At 36.7% G+C, this 23,647-nt stretch overlaps 1 protein-coding gene across 18 annotated transcripts in view; it reads right to left on the reverse strand.

Moving 5' to 3' along the window:
• LOC105478386 (ENAH actin regulator) overlaps positions 1-23,647 on the reverse strand; it is a 155,376-nt gene that overhangs the window by 21,569 nt on the left and 110,160 nt on the right. For 8 of the 18 annotated variants that reach the window (XM_071081313.1, XM_071081282.1, XM_071081277.1 and 5 more), the window contains 4 exons: positions 18,945-19,001; positions 14,005-14,089; positions 2,785-3,134; positions 781-1,575 (listed from right to left, as the gene is read on the reverse strand). In XM_071081313.1, the coding sequence (XP_070937414.1) occupies positions 781-1,575; positions 2,785-3,134; positions 14,005-14,089; positions 18,945-19,001 (1,287 nt within the window). The remainder of the gene's footprint in view (positions 1-780; positions 1,576-2,784; positions 3,135-14,004; positions 14,090-18,944; positions 19,002-23,647) is intronic. The other 10 variants (XM_071081334.1, XM_011735683.3, XM_011735643.2 and 7 more) reach the window with 5 other exon arrangements.

The raw sequence follows: 23,647 nt of genomic DNA on the forward strand, positions 1-23,647 counted from the left end.
AAGATCAGAATTGCTCCAAAGGAAACTCTGGGATGATGTACCTAATGACTACAGTTGGGCACTAAATATATCTCTCTAAGTGTCCCAGAAAATAAAGGAAAAAAATTTTGATCATGTATTTATTGTGTGGTAGATCAATGTGTCGAGCAAAGTTTTCCCAGTGAAAGAATGTATTGTCTGGGTGCGGTGGCTCACACCCATAATGCCAGCAACTTTGGGAGGCCAAAGGGGGCATATCACATGAGGTCAGGAGTTCAAGACCAGCCTGGCCAACATGACAAAACCCCATCTCTACTAAAAATACAAAAATCACCTGGGCGTGGTGGCATGTGCCTGTAACCCCAGCTACTCAGTTGGCTGAGGCAGGAGAATTGCCGCAACCCAGGAGGCAGAGGTTGCAGTGAGCTGAGATCATGCCACTATACTCCAGCCTGGGCAACACAAGACTGTGTCTCAAAAAAAAAAAAAAAGAATAGGAAAAAGAAAAAAATAAAGAAATGTATTATGAGGGCTCTTAAATACTAGAAAACATCTTTAACTGTGATACTATAAAAGATATCAAAACCTAATTCAATATGGAAGTTCATCCAAATGCAATTAATCCAACAGGAAAAACATTTTTCTACTTTAATTTTTTTAATAAAAAAAAACAAAACATGGCATTGGCATATAAATGTTCAAGGATCAAAACCATCCTACCCATCCATTCAGGTAATTAAAGTTGCTGCTATATAATATTTTCAAGTGATTAGCTGTTAGTAGCAATAACGAAAGCCTTACCCTGTTGGGCTGGAGTCTCGGCCGGCTGAGAGGCTGCCTGCAAGCCTGGCTCAGAAGCAGAAGAGTCTCCCAGCACAGAGTTTAGAGGAGTCTCAACAGAGGCAGGGGCAGCTGCAGAGGGAGAAGGGAGAACACTAGGCTTGGATGAGGGAGTTGAGGCAATAGGGGTGCTTGGAGGAGGAGAAGCTTGAGATCCACAGTGTGAGAGTGAAGCGAGGGAAGGCAGTGGAGGCGGCGGCGGAGGAGCTGCTGGCCCTGAGGTAGGCGGTGGAGACACTGGATATGTTACAGAGTCAACCAGCCCATTGGGTGCTGTCGGTGATGGAGGCATTTGGGGCACAGGAGAAGAAACACAAACAGGGAGGACAGGCCTTGGACCAGTAGCTTTGCCTGGGGGGCTGCTAATCATTATTGGAGGAGATGGAGGGAGGGGCGAAAAATTGGAAGTAGACCAGGCACAGGGCTTCGTAGCTGGAGGCTGAGAAGAGGGTGTGTTCACAGGAGAAGAAGGTCGAGAGTTTTTGTTCAGAGGACGAGGAACTGTAGCGTAATGGGGAAGAACAGGGTGGAAGGCTGAACCTAAAGATGTTGCAAAACGTGTCGCTGAGTGTCGCAGTGGTGGTGTAGGGGGTGTGGAAGTAGGTGGCAAAGCAGTCACTACAGCATAATCAGGAGTGGCATCTGACACTGGAGCTGAGATGACTTTAGCGTATGATGGAGGAGGTGCTGAAGGAGGCTGGCAACTGGAATACTCAGGAAGTGGAGCGTTATACAGGGAGCTGTCTGAAGATGGAGCTGGACAGAAGGTGGAAAGCAGCAGCAAAAGACAGGATAAAAAAGGAGAGAGAAAAAGGGAGCTAGTGAAGCCACAAAACCAGCATTCAGACACAATGTATAAATGTAGACTACAGTTAGTATCAGAGAATTAGGCACAAATGCAAATAACTATTTTCACCCAAGAATATTTTAACTTGTAAATACATTTTGAGATTCAGAAGGGGATGAAATAAGTTTCCTTTTTATCTAATAAGTGGATTAACAAATTTAATTGACTAATTTCTTTTACAAGAAAAAGCTAGTATTAGTCTTAATTTTTATTTAGACAAGAAAAAGGACATTAAAATCACAATAGGACCATAAACAGAAGAATAAATTTAGTGTTTTTAAAAAAAACAACAAATAGCAAAACTAGTAAAGTTGGTAAAACATTTAATATGAAGGGTGAGAAACCTCCTACTCAATGTTTACTTGTGGAAAAGTTTTGTTTTGTTGGTCATAACTCCAGAAAATAATTAGGTAGCTAAAAATACATAAATTAACTTAATAAACCAACCAACCAACCACTATTTAATCAAACCACATTGAGACTTTTTATATAGGCCATAAGGAGTATTCTTAAATCCTATAATGAATGTTAATTTTAATAAATGTTAAAATATCTCAAACTTTCAGCCATATATTAACCCTTATGTCTTTCAGTAAATTCCATCAGATTTCATAATTTTCACTAATTTTTCGTAATACTAGAAAGTATATTTAAATAACTAGTCAGTTTTAGAGAATATTTCTCTAAAATAATTCTTCCTCCAAAATCTTTAGAATGTAATCAAGCAAATTTCTTGCTGAATGGTACTATAGTACTATAGTATTTGAGACAATTTAAGTGATCTCATGAGGGAAATATATTTGAAGTTCATCCAGTATAAAAAATTTCCCATAAAAACACACTTACACTTTATAGCCAATTTATAGGGAGTCAGAAGAATTAGAATGGCAGAATAAAAATTTCCAAGAGCTTTCTTTAAGTCTCCAAGCAATAAAAGCAATACAGAGAGAAATAAAAAGAAAATGTTAAAGTAGTAATTGCTACATATTTTTCATAATTTCAAATTGTATGGCTTAATCCCAAACATCTCAAATGTGAAATATTTTAACACATGACTGCACAAGAGACATCATCCAAGCTCAGATACAAGAACACAGAAGAGTTTGTAAACTTCTTACCAGCACTTGATATTCTGCGCTCTCTCTCCCATTCCAGCTGTTCCCTTTCTAACTGTTCTTGTCGCTCCCTTTCTTGCCGCTCCCGTTCCAGTCTCTCCAGCCTCTCTCGTTCTTGTCTTTCTTGCCTCTCCCGATCTAGGCGTTCCTGCCGCTCCAGGCGTTCCTGCCGCTCCAGGCGTTCCTGCCGTTCCCGTTCTTGTCTCTCTCTCTCCAGCTGTTCTTGTTCCAGTCGCTCCCTCTCCAGCCTTTCCCTTTCTAACCTCTCTCTCTCCAACCTTTCTCTTTCCATTCTTTCTCGCTCCAGCCTTTCCCGCTCCAGCTCCTTTTGCCGTTGCTGTTCTTGCAGTTGTCTGGGGAAAAAAAAAAGGTAAAAACATGCATCTACGGCTACTCATCATGAAAAAGTGATTCTTTTCACCTATGTAAACTTTATTTCTGAGTCAAATAAAAGCAATGTAGAGCATGGAAACATCTCTCCTCCCACATGAAGACTACCTTGGATAGAGACTGTTGCATACAAATAAAAATCATTTCTCCTATTAGCATCATACTGGCTGAATGCTTCAGCACATTACACTAACATTTCATTTTATTCTGTACTTTTCATGAGTACTGTTGCAAGTAAATGAATTTTCCAAATAACATACCACTTTAATAACCAAGTCATTATTTTAATCATTTAATGAAAAACTTTGTAAAATTGTAATATCCTTCTTAACATCAAATTTAACTGTACAAATAATAATTATCATTTCAGAAAATACAATGGTTGGCCACAGCAGTAGCTCAATAAATATTTACTGAATGGGTCGGGTGCGGTGACTCACACCTCTAATCCCAGCACTTTGGGAGGCCGAGACGGGTGGATGACCTGAGGTCAGGAGTTCAAGATCAGGATGTCCTGGCCAATATGGGGAAACCCCATCTCTACCAAAAATATAAAAAATTAGCCAGGCGTGGTGGCGTGCGCCTATAATTCCAGCTACTTGGGAGGCTGAGGTAGAAGAATCGCTTGAACCTAGGAGGCAGAGGCTGCAGTGAGCTGAGATTGTGCCACTGCACTCCCGCCTGGGTGACAGAGTGAGACTCCATCTCAAAAAAAAAAAAAAGTTTACTGAATGAAAAAGAGTCAAGAAAGAAGAAATAAACTTTAAATGATTAAAATCTCATATCCAGAGGCAACTATCATCAACATATGTATATAAAGATACACAGGTCTACGTATACACATATACATACACACACACACACACCCCCCCTCCCCCGATAGACTTTCCCTCGTGTAAAAATACACACATAAACTTTAAAAATGTAATAAAATGGGATCATTTCCCGCTACTGTGAAATCTGCTTTCCTTTCTCTCACTTAATATATTGTGAAAGTTGGTCTGGGTGAAGTGGCTCAGGCCAGTAATCCTAGCACTTTGGGAGGCTGAGGTGGGAGGACTGTTTGAGGCCAAGAGTTCAAGATGGGCCTGGGCAATGAAGCAAGACCCATCTCTACAAAAAAATTTAAAATCAGCCAGGCATGGTGGCATGCACCTGTGTTCCCAGCTACTTGGGAGGCTGAGGGAGAAGGATTGCTTGGGCCTAGGAGTCTGAGGCTATAGTAAGCTAAGATTGCATCACCACTCATCAGCCCCAGGCAACAGAACGAGACCTTGTCTCAAAAAACAATGAAAGAAAAGGAGGAAGGGAAGAAGGAAAAAAAGAAGGGAAGGAAGGAAGGAGACATAAGCTAGTAAAATTGAGGCTATCTAGGATGAGGACGTGCCTGTGTGTACAACTCTTGACTGGAATCACACACACACGCGCGCGCGCGCACACACACACACACACACACACAGAGAGAGAGAGAGAGAGAGAGAGAGAGAGAGAGAGAGAGAGAGAGAGAGAGTGTTATCCTAAGGCACTTAGTTCAGCATCTTTATTTGCCATGAGTGCATAATAATATTCTATTGTTTAGCTGTCCAGAGTCTAAGCAATCTCCTATAGTAGGATATTAAGTTATCCTAACACTATTGGCAATACTGCAACAACATTTGTCTTCATCTTTGAATCTTTTTCTGTTTCTATAGGATCAATAAGGACACAAATTTTGCTAGGTGAAAAGGTATGAATTTAAGATTTTTGACACATGGTTCCAAATTGTCTTTAGGAAAAGTGTCAATTAACTTTCCCTAAAAAAAAGTTATCTTTGCCAGGCATGGTGGCTCATGCCTATAATCCCAGCACTTTGGGAGGCCGAGGCCAGTGGATCACCTGAGGTCAGGAGTTCGAGACTAGCCTGGCCAACATGGTGGAACCCTGTCTCTACTAAAATTACAAAAATTAGCCGGGCCTGGTGGTATGTGCCTGTAATTCCAGCTACTTGGGAGGCTGAGGCAGGAGGATCACTTGAACCCTGGGGATGGAGGTGGCTGTGACATTGTCACATTGTCCTCCTGGGGATGGAGGTGGCTGTGACATTGTCAAGAGCTAACAATGTGCCCCTGTACCCCAGCCTGGGTGACAGAGTAAGACCCTGTCTCCCCCCGCCCCCAAAAAGGTATCTTTATCTTACACATATATATTTCATAGCACTGTGGGGAAGATTAAATGAAGTAATACCTAAAAAGCTCTTTAAGTACTTGGAACATAAGAATGCTCAATGTGGGTTACAACAATAATTATTATTTGGAAATTTCGAATTGGAACTTTCTGGACTGGCTAAGAAACTGTGTGGGTTCTAGTTAGAGACAGAGCTAAATGACAGCACATGCATGCTATTCTTTGTTCCTTCCAGAGGTACCAACACACCAGTAAGATCTTTCCAAAAAGCTCTCTCCTTCATGTTTCCTAAGCTGGCTACAGAACAAAAGAAAAGGCCCATTTGACAAATGCATCAACCCCACTGCTCTCACAAAACACACAGCCTCTCCTGGACATACCACCACACTTAACAATGACTGCAAGAGAAAAACACAGGAAACTGAGTTTATGAGTAGTTATTTATTTATGAGTAGTTGTTTGAGATATTGGCTACCAATAAAATGAGATTTTCAGGATCTAGTACTGACTTCATTATGCTATTTGATAAATCACTAGCTGCCAAAGTTTTTGAGGGATAACAATATTCCTGCAGGGACAAGGGGAAGAAATCAGATGTATTCAAAAGAACGTTTTTAATAATAAACAGAGAAAAGTCAGGGTTGGTTGTTGTTGTTTTTCCAGTAACCTGCAGCTAATAAACTCAGCTGGAGCTTGTATTAAATTTCAAACATTTGACACGTATCAAAAACTATTGGCCATTTTAAATATAATGCTCTAAGCAATCTGTTGGGTCCAAAGGGCAAAAGATACACACATATTATTCTAATTAGAACAAATTTAAATAAAGAAGCTAAAGAAAAATAAGAGCACAGTAGTTGTACCAAGAAATCTATGATGAAAAAATCTAAGATTTAGATCTTTGAACATTTGTTACTTCTTCTATTTTATCAAAATAACACAAATACATAGTTTTTAAAATTTATAACAAAAATCAGTAGTTCACTGCCCCAACCCTCCCACCCATTTCCTACTTTTGTAGCTGTTTCTTACATTTTAGCTTTCGCTATCTACTTTCTAACAGGAAGAGGCCTTCTCCAACTCCCTCACTACACTCATGCTTCTCCCAGTATGGAAAATCAATATTCAAGGCTTATTAACATGATAATGTAAATACTGCTCCCAGCTGAACCAAACAGTAGTCTATGACTACATTTCATTTCTCATTCAAGTTCTTAGTTGTAGGTTTTAACTACCAAGTTAATTAAGCAACACAATGCTTTCAACACATACAAAAAGTAAGCTTAAGTCACAGGCAGAAGGCCAGGCATGAGTGAGATGAATCTGAAAGAATTATTGAATAACAGTGTTTACAGCTAGGGTGTATTGACTTAAGAAGTTTGTTCCACATGTCATCATATTCCAGGGTTTTCAGGCTATAAAAGATAAGGAGTGTCTACTGATACAGGAAAAGGGCACAATGCTGGAGAATATTTCTAAGTTCACAGACAGATGATTCAAGCAGGCAATTCATATAGCTGCAGGAGATTCTTACTATTTTCTTGTTCTGAAGGTAAGAAAAGAAAGTGTTGAACATTTTAAGCTAATTTTTAGCCTGCTTGCTGAAAAGATGCCCATCTAAATGGATTTCCCAAAATAGTGATTCAAGCAGAGTATCTCTGGCTTCCGAATCTTGTGTGGCATGAATAATTCCCACCTAAATTGGATGGTTTATAAATTTGACTCTCATGTTTTGACCTCTAACGCAAGACATTTGTGTAGCTTTCTAGGAGGAGTTTCCAAATTTATAAACTTTGCTTTTCCTCAGAATTATTGCTGCCAATTCACACACTGGAAATGCTCATGGCTCCTCTTCCTAGAGTTCTCTCTCCAACTGTTTTCTTCAGTCATTAATAGAATCGTCTGAGGACTTTTTTCAAAGAACGAGTGCCTTAATTCTGAACCAAGGAAAAATCCTGACAGACTACTTTAATTTTCCTTTTAAGCTAGGCCTGTATATTCTACAATAATTTGAAAGTTTCTGAGAATACAAATTTTATTCAGAAACAATTATAGTGCAAATGACCAGTATTATTTTTAAGCATTTAAAAAAATCACAGTTCCTCCCACCACCCAAATACCTATTTCTCTCCAAAACAGCTATCCCCAAATGTAAATAGATGCACAAAGCACCAGCCCACACTGAGATTTAAATATATATTATTTCGTTTATGTTGACTCAAAGACATTTCTTGAAATAAGTAAAATGTAAGTAACATCAGTTCAAAATACATTTCACCCAGCTTTACCTGTAATGAATAATGTATTTACTAGGTAAATAAGAGTGATTTCAATTTTAACAAAATGAAGTAGGAACAGTCTAGGAAAAATGTTCTGAGTTGTTAACATTTAGTAACACTGTTATTATTGACATTTCTCAGAAAATAAAATTACACAGATATGGTTTGATTGTATAACATGGGCATTTCACTTCACTATCAGTAAACAAACAAAAAATGGATAAAATGTAATCAGATAGCTAAGTTTTAATATTACAAAGCTGCTGAGGCAAGAGCTGATACTCACAAGAGAAGGCGGTCAACTTTCGGTCCATCCTGCCTCTGAAGGCCAACAGGAGGGCTATACACTCTCATTGCTCCAACTGCTCAGTTCTGTGCCACAATTATTATTCCCCTTTTATAACTTTCAAGTAGTACTGGTGATTTGTGAACTATTTATAGATATTAACTATATTAAGGTTCTATGTGGAGACTAACATAGGACTGACTCATGTTTCTTAGAATATGTTTTCTCATCATGGCCAAGTCAAATATTAATTATATGAGCAGGAACCAAAAACTATTTAATAATGATATAATAATAAAGGGTATTGGACTAAAAAGAATTAACACTTAGACATTTACTCTACTGACTCTATTAAAAATAAAACTTAAACATAACAGTAGTAATATATAACTTATAAAGCCAAATTATAAGACTTATAACAAAACAGTAATCTTACTAACGCTCACCACTTCTGATTTTGCTCCCCAGAAGCAATTATTTTCAATACTCTGGTACTTACCTCATTTCTAAATACAGTAATTCATTTAGAACTATTACTTTCAGATTTTTCATATTTAGATGTTATCTACTGACTTCCTACTATACAAATGATTTAATTCCTACATCCCTAGCCCCCCAAAACTTTTTCTTCTCCATTTTTCCAATAAACTCATAACACCACTTTGGATACACCAATATTCACGTATCACATAATTCGCTGCTGATCACACTTACTTTCTAGAACAATTTCTTTCTTACTCTAGTGCTACAAAGTAGTACTTTTTTTATTTGATTCTTTTTCTATATACCTATCCCTACTTCACCCCAGACTCTCCATTAGAACTGTAATCCCAATCAACATAGTCCAACACAGCAGAACCATAGTCAGGTTTTTCTATTCTTTTGTTTTGCTTTCCCTCAGAAACACCCCGTCCGGAGCCTTCAGCCCTCCTGGCACCAACTGGCAACTGCTCCCTAGGTTTTGATTTCACCTTAGTCGAGCTGGGAATTGCCCATCTCTTTCCTAAGGTGGATTTCTTATCTCCTCGATGCTGTCATGGGTTCATCATTCTTGCTTCACTCTTTCATCTTAACGGAACACATCTTCCAATAGCTTCTTAGGAAGTTGTGCAGAAGAGATCTCCTCTCAGGATAGAGATTCTCTCAGGATTTTGAAGCTCCCCCACACCTTAGTCGCTCCCACCACCCCTTACCAAGCATTTGAAATCTTACTTATTCCAGGACATTCTAAAATTCCACAGTGAGAGGCCTTGGTGGGAGGTCTTTGTATTTTTCCCAGTTACTGGGCTGGATTTTTGGCAGGCTTTTTTGACTTAGATCAGAAGCTAGCAAACTGTATACAGCCCTAGGGTCAAATCTGGCTACACCCATTTATTTCCATGTTGTCTATGGTGAGCTACAAAGGAAGGGTCTAGCAAATGACACAGATGGGCCACAAAGCCTAAAATGTTTACTACCTGGCCCTTCCCAGAAAAAGTTTGCGGACCTTTGATCTAGATGATCAATGAGTTCCAGCAAATTTTCTTGTTATTTATTTGCAAATTCAATTTCTTCATGTTTTTGTTCTCCTCCCCACTCCCCAAATAATAACAGAACTTCTATTATTTGGATGCTGAACCTTCTAATCTGTTCTTCTTACTTTACTTTCTTTCTCATATGCCACCTCTTAGTTTTAGGACTATTTTCAGAGAATAAATTCCTCAACCTTAGTTCTCAAAACTTACATTTCTTTCTTTCTTTCTTTCTTTCTTTGAGATGGAATTTCACTCTGTCGCCAGGCTAAGGTGCAATGGCACGAACTCAGCTAAATGCAACTTCCACCTCCCAGGTTCAAGCAATTCTTCTGTCTCAGCCTCTCAAATGGCTGGAACTATAGGTGCGTGCCACCAGGCCTGGCTAATTTTTGCATTTTTAGTAGAGACCGGGTTTGACCATATTGGCCAGGTTGGTCTTTGGAACTCCTGACCTCATGATCTGCCCGCCTCAGCCTCCCAAAGTGCTGGGATTATAGGCGTGAGCCACAGTGCGCCGGCTCTTCTATTTCTCAAAAAAAAAAAAAAGGTAAGGTAGTTTTTTTAAAAAGTTTCCAAGTTTACTTTCTTGTTCTCTGAGTGATCCATTTAAAATAACTATCAATTTTTATTTCATCAATGAAATATACTCTCCTGGTTCTCTGAAGCTATTGCATGCAGTATATTTTTAGGTTTTCTTCTGCTCCCTGCATTGCATCTGTTTCATACAATTTCATACAATTTCAACTCTTTGTTTTGGTCTTTCTTTTATAGAAGTTGGCCTGAAAGGTTTGATGATCCTTGGCTGTCTGTTCATATTTATAAGTAGCACCAAAATTATCAGAGGCCCTTAAGTAAATGAGCTTCACTGGCAAGGATGAGTGTCAACATCTCTGTCTTCTCTTGGCCATGGCAATTTTCCCAAAGAGGAATCTTAGTTTCTTGCTGGGCTCTACAAGTCTGGCTACCAGTATCTAGGAGCTGAGCAAGGGAAAGAAACCAAGTTGGCCAACTTTCACCTAATTCCTCTTTTCATTTGGCACCTCACCCACAACCTCACAGCTGTGAATTTATAATGCAAACTGATGTTTCTCATTACACATTCCAGTAATAGTATAGAAAAAGGCCAGTTAAACAGCCGAAGTTAACGGACAATTTCACTCAGTTTATGAAGTATAAAGTTGGCCTGAGGGTATTTTATTGTGCCTCTGAAGATTAAATCAAGTTTTAAAAAATGATTTTTATATAAATAACCACATGAAATAAATTTTGGAAATATAATTTCTACTGGGAACCAAACTTCACACTAGATTGTGCTATACATCCTTCCCATTTGCTAGTCTGCACAACCGGATCCAGTCATGCACTACTATCAGCTGAAAGAAAGTGAAAACCAGTACTAAGCGTCTATATAAATATTTAGTATATATTTTAGAGTTTTGTAGTATCTTTTTCCAAGTATAGTTTAACCACAGGCAAAAACAGATTGTATGGGATATATGTCAAAGGAAAATGACAAATACCTTTCTTATCATTTGAAATTTACTAAAGTGATAGAAAGCAAGATGCTTTTTTAGTATATCACAAATTCAGGAAAAGAGTTTTAAAAAGCAATTTCTTAGCACAGTATAGAAGGCCCTTACAAGGTGGACACAACCTCATCTAACCATACCATTGGTCCTGGAAGGGAAAGGAGGAAGCGTACTCACATTGCATGTGTGTTTGCATCTCCTTGCCTTTACACGCCTACTCTTTCTTCCTGGAATGCTTTTCCCTTCTATGACTGGAAACTCCTACTTTATTGCCTCTTTAGGCACAGCTCAAAGAGCACCTCCTCCATGAACCTCCCACCAACTCCCAAAAAACACAGAAAATCCTAGGCAGCAAGAAAAGAGTATGTTATCTTAATCAACTCAACAACCTTCCCAGGTAATGCCTTCCCTAGCACCTGGGAAGTCTCTAAAAGGCCGTTTACCAGCTAAACGTCAATAATTTCTCCTCCAAACCATGGTTTAGAGTGGGGGAAAAATTAGGCAAAAGTGAAGAAAATTACTACATTAAAGGTCAAACATATATTTTCTGTCTTATACCCCAAAACCTGCATATGAATTAATTCAGTACCAGAAATTTCTTGACTTTTTATTAGAAATTTTATTGAGATTTCTACTCTCAAATTAGCCCATAATGTTCACTGCAGAGGTAATACTCAAATGTAAAATAAACAATTAGGAAGAAAATACAAAATATTGTGTGATTAAGTTACAGGAATTCAGAAAAGAAGAACATCAGTGTGCCTGGAAAAGAGTTTACAGAAAATGACAATGTAGAAAGGATATGAGAAGAACGTATCAGAAGAGGTGAATGCCACACGCAAATACAGAGGGAAAGATGAGTATGGTGTACACAGAGACAGTCATGAGGGGTGAAACACAAACACGGGGTGAGTTCCTAAATGCCAGGCCAAAGAAGTAAACTGGATGTGAGGAGAGGCAGCCATAAGGAATGCTGAGCAGGGAGATGAGAAGACAGGAGTGTCTGGACTCTTATTCAGGTTGGTAGATTGAGCAGTCCTGTAATCTTCCCCAAAATTCTACTAAAATTCCAGAAACATCATTAAAATGCATTTAAATAAATCCATGACCAAGTAGAAAACTGAAGGTGGTGGTCATTAGTAGGACAAATTTATCATGAGATTTCTGGAAGACAGAAAGGGTAGGAAAGAGTTATATGTTTAGAATTCTTCCCTAGTCTCCTAGAGATTAATATTCAACATCTCTACTTAGATGTCCAGTAAAAACCTGAACCTAACATCCTCAAAATTCATCTCTGACATCCCCCAACAAGGCGTGCTCCACAGTCTTTCTCAACTATTAATGGCAACTCCATCCTTCCCACTAGCTTAGCCTAAAAACCTCAACCCCTCTCCTTCCCTCATACCCCACCATACAATCCACCAAGACATATAAGGATCTGACTTCTCAACACCCACTTCTATTACCTGGTGGAAGCCACCATTATCTCCTGCCTAGTTCACTGCAAAAGTCTCTTAACTGGCTTTCTTGTTGAGCTGCTGTCACAACCCTGTACCTGCCTCAAGTCGTCTCTCAATAGTGTAGGCTCAACAGAGCAGCCTGACTGATTCTGCTAAAATTTTAAGTCAGATCATGCCTATGTTCAAAACTGTACGGTGATTCTCCTTTCTCTCAGAGTAAAGGTTAAATTCTTCACAGTAGCCTGCAAGGTCCTGCATGATCTGACCTCTATTACGCCTCTGACCTCATCTCCTAATACTCTCTTCTGCTCCAGCCTCCACGGCCTCCTTGTTTTCCCTTGTACACACAAGCACCATCCTTCCTTAAGGCCTCTGCATAGAATGCATTTACATAGATATCTGCTTGGTTAATTCCTTCTTTTCATCTCAATGAGATCTACTACCCTGACCAATCTATTTAAACTCACAAGTACTGAGACTAATAAGTAATGGATGGAAAAATAAAATAAAATTACAACCAGCACTTCCCTCTGCCCCTCCACAACATAAAATCCTCTTTACTCTGTTCCATTTTTCCCCATAGCATTTACCATCTTCTAGCATATCATGTCATGTTTATTGTCTGATGAGTTTAAGGCTTTTTGTTCCCTCCACTCCCTCCCCCTTCCCAATATAACTTAAGCACTTAGAACAAACAATGCCTGTGACATAAATAAATGGAGCAGTGGAGGCATCCATAACCCAGAACACATACTGAAGACGGTCAAAGCAGACATGGGAAGAGGAACCTGGGGAAGATCTAACTTGAGATTAACAAGTAGAGAGAACGGGAATGAGCAGTGCCACAATAATCAAGCTGATTAATAAGTATTTACACTGTCCGCAGAACAGCTGTATGTACCAGCTCCTCCCCTGTCCTCCCCAACCCCAGCTCAACGGATGGAATGGCATTTACCACGGAAGACTATTCTTTAAAGAAACTGAAGAAGCTGCCTCAGATGAATTGGGGCTTCCGGTGGAGCTTTAAGTAGCTCAGCATTTGTGCGGTTCTGAGGCCTGCCTGCTCCCTATCCTGGTACTCCAAAGGTTAGCCTGTCAGCCTACTTACTCTGCCCACTTTCAGAGAACTCCCAGTCATGGAAGAATGCTGCCCAGCAGAGAATGATTTTGTATTCTACTACAAAACCCTATAGTAATATCTGAAGATAAATGTGTTACAGAAACAGCCAACACTATTTTCAACTTTTTAGTTAAATTCGTCACATGAAAACCACAGTAGTCACAGATCACTTTATAATTACAAAAGTAAGACTTCTTGAACCATAAAACATTTTGAATTCTGTTAAGTGTATTTACAATATTTTCAATGTACCTTGAGTAGAATTTTTACAAAAAAAAAAAAAAAAACAGGTATGAAATTTTATAACATCTCATGTCCAGCATAACAAGTATCTGGTAACTTATTAATGATAGTTGCAAAACTTACTAATATAAGAATAAAAGTTGTGACTCTTAAACAGCTGACAAGACTTAAACACAGGATATTCAGTTTTGTCTTCTGAAGCATGAAGAAAAAGCACAAACAATAACTTGCAAATTTACCTTCTTTGAATTTCCAATTCTTCTTGGGATGGGCCATTTTGAACTTGAGCAGGTAGTTGTGAGTTTTGTCTAGGCAATGTTGGCCCTACAGAGGGAAAAAACATTACAGATGAACATTATCTTCATATCTAGCTGGATAGAGGAGATAAAATCATAAGAATAACATAAAATCATCACATATTTACAAACGTGTCTTCTTTTTGTCTAGCAAAATAAAATATAAGCTTTACATAACACAGAGCAAATGAAAGACTGCAACATAATACTGTCATCATCTCCAGAAGGCTTACTTGAAACAAATGGAAAACATCAACAATAAGGAAAAAGAAACATTTATATATGAAGAGCTTGAGTAAAACAAGTGTTCGATGAGCATCTGAAGAGGCACCTAAGCTCGACATTTTCTAAGACAATGAGACATTCTCTTTGGGGTAATTATTCATGAAGTGGAGAGGGAAAACTGAAATGAAAAATCAGAATTCAAAAACTCACCTAAATAGAACACTGGAAATGAAAAACAGGAGAGAGAGAGAGCATGAGAACCTTATTACTAGACTCCAGTATGCTAAAGCATTTATCAAATTTGCCCAATTTAAGCTGCCATTTTTGTCTAATGGCCTAGCATTTCCAGCACTGGTGAAAACAAACATTTGCTAAACTTCCATATAGTAATTAACCTACTGAACTGAATTTTTTAATGTAACAGGTAATTTTAAGTTTTCATTTAGGGTAAGAAGGAAAAAAAAAAAACTTGCATTCATACAACATGGTTCTGTCATGAGACACTAATGACCATCCATTCCCACATACCATGTACAATGCAGACCTGCTTTTTGCATCTTAGATAGAATGCCACTGAATTATGGGACATCTTAATGTCATTGGATATAAAAATTAAATCTGTCACAAAATGAGATAAATACTGGAGCTAATATATAATACCTAGGGTTAAAATAGAACAATCTTAAAGTCTAATCCAGTAAACAAGAAAGTAAAGAAACAGTAGTTATCTTCCACTCTTGGAGAAGAATATATGAGTAATGCCATACTACATGTATTTGTGAATTCTAGTGTACCAGCAAATGCTCCTAACAGATATTTTGAAAGATTTGTAGACAACTGGTATTTAAAAGTTATGAAATAAATGCTTCTGTGTACTAAATTCTTGTAATCTATGGGCTAATCATGCAAAGTATTTTATACTAGTGGAGTAGATTTCACAACCGGAAGATTTACTAGGATGTAATGCAGTACTGGTGTATCACAAGTGTGGAAAAACAGAATTAACTTGATCTGAACTTACCTAACTTTTTTTCTCACCTCTTTACAAATGTTTTTAGATTAATCATTTCATTTGTCCTCTAAAGACAAACTGATGACAACTGCAGTGATATATTAGATTTCCTAAGACTCTGCTATTTTGAGAACCAAATAAAGGAAATATAAAAAAAATTAATCCTATGTAATCAATAACCAAAAAAAAAAAAAAATCCAAAACTTTTGAAATTAAATACACACGTAAATGTTTGTATAAATGAAAATACATGATTGCTGTCTAGCAAACAGACTAGAGTTCTTTTCTTGGGAAATTAAAATAATGATGTAAAAACAGACTCTCCCATTAGGCTATACACGAATGTTTAATACTTTACAGGGAAAAGACCTCTCTTCTGGGGACATACAAAGTGCAGGAGGTGGGGGGTAAATCTGAGGTAGCATGAAATTATTTGGGGAATGTACTTTATATATCCAAAGTACTAAATGTGAGCATTTAGCATGGGCAACACACATGACTATTATGTTTTAACTATTTTTAAAAATAATGTTTACTTGAGTCTTTAAGTTGAAAGCCTCAGGCTGCTTAAATAATGAAACAGCTGAATGTGAGTAGGTTAGACTTGTTTAGCATCTACCTCAAAGAAGAATGCAATTGTACGATTCACATCTAGGACAGGTGTTATATATCAAAAGTAATATTAATGAATTAAATTTGCCAATTAAAATCTCAGCTTTAATTCAAACTTACAGATTCAAAAAACATCAAAATTTCAACTCAATCCTATTTATTTTATTTAACAGGTTTTTAAAAAACTAACACAAGTTTAATGTAACTCACAAAAGCTGAGAAAAGAAAATCTTTTAGCAATTTACAGAACCTGCTTTGGAATATTTCTTTTTAAGCTTTTTAAAAGGTTACTAAGCAAATCTGTTCAGAAAGGAGATATTTTAGATGTGGGTAGTATTTTGTGGCTGTTATCATATAAAAAAAATTTACTATAGTTTATTACTGCAGCTGCGATGAAAAGCTTCAAGGAAGATCCTTTTAAAGTGGGGAGAATTCTGATCCTAGAACAACTCTTAACAATTCTTTTCTACATGGTTCTTTGTGATGATAATGGATTTTTGGGCTTTTTGTCTTTCCAGATATCCTTTAAATGGGGTGTGTGTGTGTGTGTGCGTGTGTGTGTGCACAGAATCACTCCCCTTGGCACCTTTTCACATGTACATTTAATCTGGTTGTTCTGTTTGTTTCTTCTTCAAATTGTCAGGTTGCAGTAACTAGCACATTGAAATTTATGTGCATTTAAAAATTAATACAAACATACTATAAACATTAAAAGTTCCAGGTAAATATAAACTTAAGGTACACAATTACATTTTTCCTTCTTGTCAAACATTCTAATGGGCTATAAAATTGTTAAGTAATACCAAAGGCACCCCACATGACATGAAGCAGCAACTAGGATAAGGCAGTCTGTCAGCTGCTGCTGTATGTTCAGGAATATAAACATTACTTTACACAGGTCACATTCCTAAATAAGTATCTGTGTTCTCATAAAATGCAAAATAGGTACTTTCATAACCATTTCAGTGGGCAAATGACAATATTTTATGAGCATCATGTGGTGGTTAACAGCCCTTTGGGGAGGGGAAAAAGAGGGAAGAACAACCAAGGTTAAGAAATCAGTGAACCTGCTTTGCTCTTTTCTATGTTATCATAAAGAATAGCAGCTGTTTGAGAGTTGTTCTCTCCCTCACAGCCAAAGATAGTGGCTGATCTTAATTTGTCCTGACTACAAGAAGAAGATATATAGCAAAGTTTGTGAGTTACTGTTTGTAACAGAGAAATGTGGCAATGTCACTGATACAGTATCCTATAAATGATGAAAATCAGATCAGGAGACTCTGTAATAGGAGCTACATGTCAGTCTTGCCTTCAATATTGAGTTTTGGTTAAAACACATTTCACTTAATGTCACATTTTAATTTTCACAATTAGCCACAGACTATTTAAAAACACAGGACTAAAAGACAAATCGGTGTTATTATATACACAATACAATCAAGTTTAAACTTAGCAACGTGGTAATTATATTGTTTGCACACAGTTAAATTAAAGGTAATAATGGGGGGAAATCTGCTTTTTAACACATTATTTTACAACTTTAAAGATTCACCTTCACTTAGGTCAAATCAATACTTTCTCTGCAATTGGGTAAAGTATCCATTATTCTGCATATGGACCTCAACATATTAAGCAGAAAGGTAGACAACACTGGGTGGGTTTTCAAAATGAGCTAAAGAGAGTTCTAATAACACAAATATCAATAATCACTCATGGCTAGTTCAAAAGATAGCCCGGAAAAACCCCCAGGAGGAGGCAGAAAAATGAGGAGAAAAAGTTACTGATTACATACTTAATCTGCAGTGTTTAATTGTGGGATCTCAGAGAGAGAGGAGGAATTTACGAACAGCCACACAATAGGTTCACTACTGTAACTGTGACCTCTGGAACAATCCTAAAATATAACTTTAAGTGACTAACAAATACATTAGCCTTTTCTTTTCTTTCCTTTTTTTTTTTTTTTTTAAGAAATTTGCAACACGTACTTCTTTGCCTAAACCAGAAAGTACATACATTTTAAAATAATTCTCTTCATAGGTTAAAAAAAACAGTATCATTAGTATTGAGGAGTCACATTAAAAATTCTGAGTCACATAAAGTACATACACAGAGCTGAACACTTTATGTAAAATTGGAGCAATACTGTATATCATTTAATAACTATCTCTCATAAAATAATCTGGCTAGCAAGGTACACATGAGTCAGAAAGGTATATATGAGGTTTCTTTTCAAAGCTCAAGTAATTAAAGATAACTCTTTGGAACTTGGGTTTTTAAAACAGAAAGTTTCAGAAACAAATGGAAATAAAAAGAATTTAGACAAGGATATGTATCTATCTGTGTATACACAGATAGATATGTATCCTTAGGTATATATCTTATTATCTCTAATTTGGGGTGGCTAAGTGACATACCTGGTTTGTCCATGCAAACAATACAAATATGTGCACACATGTGCATGAGAGTGAGAGTGAAAGAAAACAATCAATAAGCCTAAATTCACTCTTAAGTCACAGATCTCTAACCTACTGAATAAAGGAGGCTGTCAATCAGAAATCAACCTATTAAAGCAAGTAATAGCTTACATCTGCCTCACAACATGCATATCTAAAATTAATTCAAGTTAAGCAAAAGTTCCCTTTGCTAAGGCACATTTACATTCCTCAAAACATATTAAGATGGACATAAATTTTTTCTTTAAACTCTAAATCAAAAATTTGCTCCCAAACAAAATAACTAAAAACAAAAATGTACAAACAAACAAAAACCCCTCTCATTTGTGTTGGAAAAGGTGGACGAGAATAGTTTTAAGAACCTAATTCTAACTAATTCTAATCCTCACTAACAAGCCAACTCAGAGCTGACCAAATCACCTACATGAACCACAACAAATATCACAACATAAAAACAATAGCTTGCTATATATCCCAAATGTCACAAACCAGACTATGGCCTAAAAAAACAAAAGTTATGGAAATGCGCAAGTAGCATGTACCACAGCTTGAAAAAGTAATGTAAACATAATGTTGCTTACCACAGAAAATACATCGCAAATTAGTGCTGTCCTGGGTAGCAGTAACCTTGCTCTGGGCTGCAACAGACACCTTGGTGTTAGAAGCTTCGAAGGACAACGGGGCCATCTGAAGAACTTCACATAAACTAAAAGGTGCTTTGAAATGTTCAAAATGTATTTATACATACGTCCTATCTAGATCCTCATCCTGGAAGCTCTGTAATTTAATAAAAACGCATCCTCTTTAACATAGGCTCTTAAAAAAAATTTATGCAATCTTTTTTTTGTGGAAAAACCCTATAAGCAGCCATAGATCAAATGATGCACGTACAACTTAGTTATTTCCTAAGTTATATGGTCAAAGAGCACAACCAGCATTTTAGGGTTATATATTTTTTAAGTCAATGAAGATAAGGTAGAGGAAGTCAAGATCTATGGCCATTAGTGTTAATTTCACAAGATCTATCCTCTCATTTAGGAGAACTGAATCCGAAAAAAATTTAGGCTTGGAAGTGCTTAAGATTAACTCATTCCTACTAGTTGGAAAAAGACCAAAGCCATTATAAACGGCCCACTGCAATAAAGAGTTTTATATTCATTGATACAAAATAAGAGTATCTTTGGTTTGCTAAAAATCAGCTATTCATTTTTTACCAAGCCACAATTTACTATTTTTTTCTCAATATATATACATACTTGACAAAATGTCTTATTAAAAAAGTATGGCCGGATCAAACAGCCATTTATTTAGGCTATTTACATTAAATTTTAGCTTAAGTGTCAATGAAGTATATTCTTTTTAGGAGAAAAAACTCAATGAGAAGGCGATAATCTATGAAAAGGGGAAGGATTTATCTGAAATCAAAGTGACACTCAAAATTGGGATGAGAAAAACAAAACTTTTTTTTAACTATTACTTTAGTGACATCCAAAACTTTACATAAATAATTTTCTGTAAAATCTTAAAGAAATTCTTTTCAGCAGGAGCAAGATTTTCTTTTTCCGTTGGTATTCACCAAGAAACAATTAGTGGTTAAAATGCACTGGGGCTTAAGAAAGCCCACATAAAGGCAAACAAGACAGTGCTTTAGATCTCCTCTAAGACTGTATTATTTAAAACATACAACTCGTGCTAACTAAAAGTTTTAGAAAAATCAGAACCAAACCAATATAATTTAAATAACACACATCTAAAAATTGTAATGTCTTAAATAAGATAATTTTTCATCATTTTTAGAAATTAGATTTAACATAATCCAATTAAGTCTTGCTTTGAAAATATGACATATACTGTATATTTTTTTTGCAAACACAAAATAAGATTGATAAATGTCACCTTTGCTAAGTACTTCCAACCACCCAATCTATTATTAAAGTTGCATGCACAATATTTATTTACAGTAATGACATAAGATATAGAAAGACCACAGGCGTACATATAAAATGTCTACCAAGCTAATGAGATCATTCCACAGGAGATAAACAATTTAGAATATTTTCAATCACTATATTTTAAGTTTAAACTGTTTTTTAAAGATCTGTCTTACCAATGTTTGCAAATGGCTACTTCTATAAAACCTTTATTAAAGAAACATGCCTAGTCTTCAGGTTTTACCCTTCAGTTCCTTTATTCCATATTTAAAGAGGAAAAAAAGCCCCATAAGGACAATTTTAAAAACTTACAAGAAAAACCTGAGAAATTATCTCTTCTTTGACAGCAAAGAAGCTGCCACATCCCATTACCAGTCATGTTGGCAAAAAGTCATCTGACAAGTGTCAGAATGCAGGTAAATCATTATTGTTGCGTAAGACAAAATATTTCCAACCAAGAATTCCCAGTCTTTCTCACAGTTTAAACTATTAACATTCTTGCACTTCGTTATCTTTAAGCATCTTCTTTCCAGACTTTAACTTCATACTATCATGTAAAATATTGATCTAAATTCTGATAGGTTGCTTAAATTCTACTGCAGTTTGCATTTCCTGAAGATACTAAATTATTCATTCCATTATATGCATAAGCCTAACAGAACTTCCTGCTTAATACTGATGCCATTAACTCTTTCTTCATTCAGTCAGGGGAGCAGAGCAGAATAAGGGAAAGAACACTTATTGTCCAGGTTGAGTAAATTCAGTAATACGATGTTTTCAACATAGTTTTTAACACTAGCACTGATGTTACATAGACCTTATATTTTACCTATGAAAGGATATTTCTCTTTAAGTTAGCCATATTAACTTTTTTTTTTTTTTTCATGGCTGTCCCTTTATCGCTAATGCAGTTTTCAAACAGCCATCCTTCAGGCTTACCCCTGACTTTAACATACTTTACCATTAGGTGTTTTGTATGAGCCGGGAAATGCAGAAATGGTTGGGTGAGTACCAGTAGTGGAAAATGACAGGCTGTTTAGATTTGATTGGCATGACTGTATTTTGTTACTATATATAATTACTATAGTAAACTCTGCATTCATGATTTTTACAACCAGCAGTTTCTCCTATTAGCAATTAGTCCCAAGGCAATTGGTAATGGGGATATGACCCATCCTAGCATTGTTTCTTACGATTAACTGAGATAATGTTTGCTTAAAGACTGGCTTGAATCTGACTTGCATTCTCTGGAAGGCTGGTCAGTTGAGTGGGTGAGTGAGCACAACATCAGCATCTAAATTAGTGGTGTTCACACTTCAGACCATCAATGATGCCCCCAGGTATTTCTCACATGATTACAAAGTTCTATGCAATACATTTTTTAGACAGTGAAAGCAAATGTGTTTATGTTTGCTCAAAGGTATCTAGAATAGAAGGGAGGCAGATACTGCTGTGGTACAGTTGCTGCATTAAAAAAAAAAAAGTTACCACATTGCAGGGCACTGTGCTAGGAGGCATAAGGATTACCAACAGTAAATTTTATTCAAAGCAATGCATTTTTAAAGTGGCATTTTGAAACATTTTCAAAAATATTATTTCAAGTTTTAAAATTTGATAAACTTTTATATATATCAGGAAATGGAGTGCATATATGGCTATACATGAAAATGTACCATCATAAACATCTTCCCCCCCCCTTTTTTTTTTTTAACTCAACCTTAAGGCAAAACTGTATATATGATTGGGTTTTTTCCCATTCTTTATTTCTTGTAATCCTCTCTCAAATTATGACTCAAATGCATTTTATTCCCTTCTAAGCCAATATGAAAATGACTGCTAACAGTTGATAACTTGCTGACAAATTATTCATCTGCACTGGCAATAGCCTTAATATGTTCCTCAGTCCACCATGTTTCGTAAGCCATTTATTTTTAGTTGTGAAATGAATGGCCCTGCCTCTAGCTAAAGACACTTGAAGAGGCAACAAGAAGTTGAGGGGCCTATCATTTACCAATCCTGTCATATCCTAATGCCTCCAAAGGCAAGAGTAACCTGTGTCCTCAGGTTCACTGCTCTGCTTCCTCTTCCTGAACACAGATCAAGACTTGCCCATCAAATGCCCTCCTACCATTTGTTACTAAGGGCATTATTAAGCATATGCTCAGAAAAACCACCACATTCTGGTAGAATGCTACTTTAACACAATTAGCTTCTATCAGAGTGTTTGTTGACTCTTTAATCAGTGCTCTTATCTATTCACTTACACAAACCAGAAATCCACTACCTTTTCTTTTACTCCTATTTAACCAATTTTCAAGTCCTGTTAATGCAACCTCGTAATTTCTCTCTCCAAATTATCTCCATTGCCACTGTTCTTGTTTGAGGATCCCTTGCTTAGTCATGTTCAGGGTGGGGCAACTTGTATCCCAGAAGCTTAACATACATCAGTTGGGGCAGGGAAGAAAATAGTAGCACTTCATTAATTTTTCTCATCCATTTTACTGTTTTTGAAAGTCTTATAATGTACTCAACATGTCAACAACAAAGTACATACATATAAATGATAAACACACATTTACCAGGGGATAAGCTCAAAAACTGAGAGACCACCGACCTAGACAATTACATTAGCATCATCTAATTAAGTTGCTCATTCCAATCTTGGTATCTGTCCCCCTCCCCACAGCAGCCAGTGATGCTTTAATAATTAACCAGATCAAATCATCGCTTAGTAAAAACTCTTCAACTGCTGCCCACTGCTCTTAAGATAAATACCAAAATCCAGTGCTTGTCCCCCATGTGATTGCCACATATCTCATTCAATTCCTACTCTATTGCTCTCTAGGCTCTAGGTACACTGTCTCTCAATTTCTCAAACATGCTGTATCACCTTTCTTCTGCAGAGCCTTTCTGACATATGCTGTGCCTTCTACTTCTGATATTCTTTTCTTGGTCAACTGGTATGCCTCTTTTTGTACCAACTAGAACTTTCTGGCAGTCAACACTCAGAGTTACTATTAGCCCTCAGAAAACTAAAATAATTAGTTCTTCTTTCACTAGGAATCTCACTTCCTACTTCAGGTTTTACTGTACATGTTTTTTTCTGATTAGCCACTTCAAGAGATTTGAAAGGAGAGAAGCATAAATATAAAATTAGATAATATCCAATTTCCTAAGAAATATGAGGAATCTGTCTAAAGACTCTCAGGAGAAAAATTTTAGAATGATATTAAAATTATGCAAAAAGCTTCAAACTTACATTTGGGTACAAAAGAAAGAGGGTTTGTTTTGGTTTCTTTCACTCTGGATGCGAGTGGGCAACAGAGAGAAAATAAACCTGGAATAGCCTAAAA

The sequence above is a fragment of the Macaca nemestrina genome, chromosome 1 (genome assembly GCF_043159975.1).
Source record: "Macaca nemestrina isolate mMacNem1 chromosome 1, mMacNem.hap1, whole genome shotgun sequence".
Lineage (NCBI taxonomy): Eukaryota > Metazoa > Chordata > Mammalia > Primates > Cercopithecidae > Macaca > Macaca nemestrina.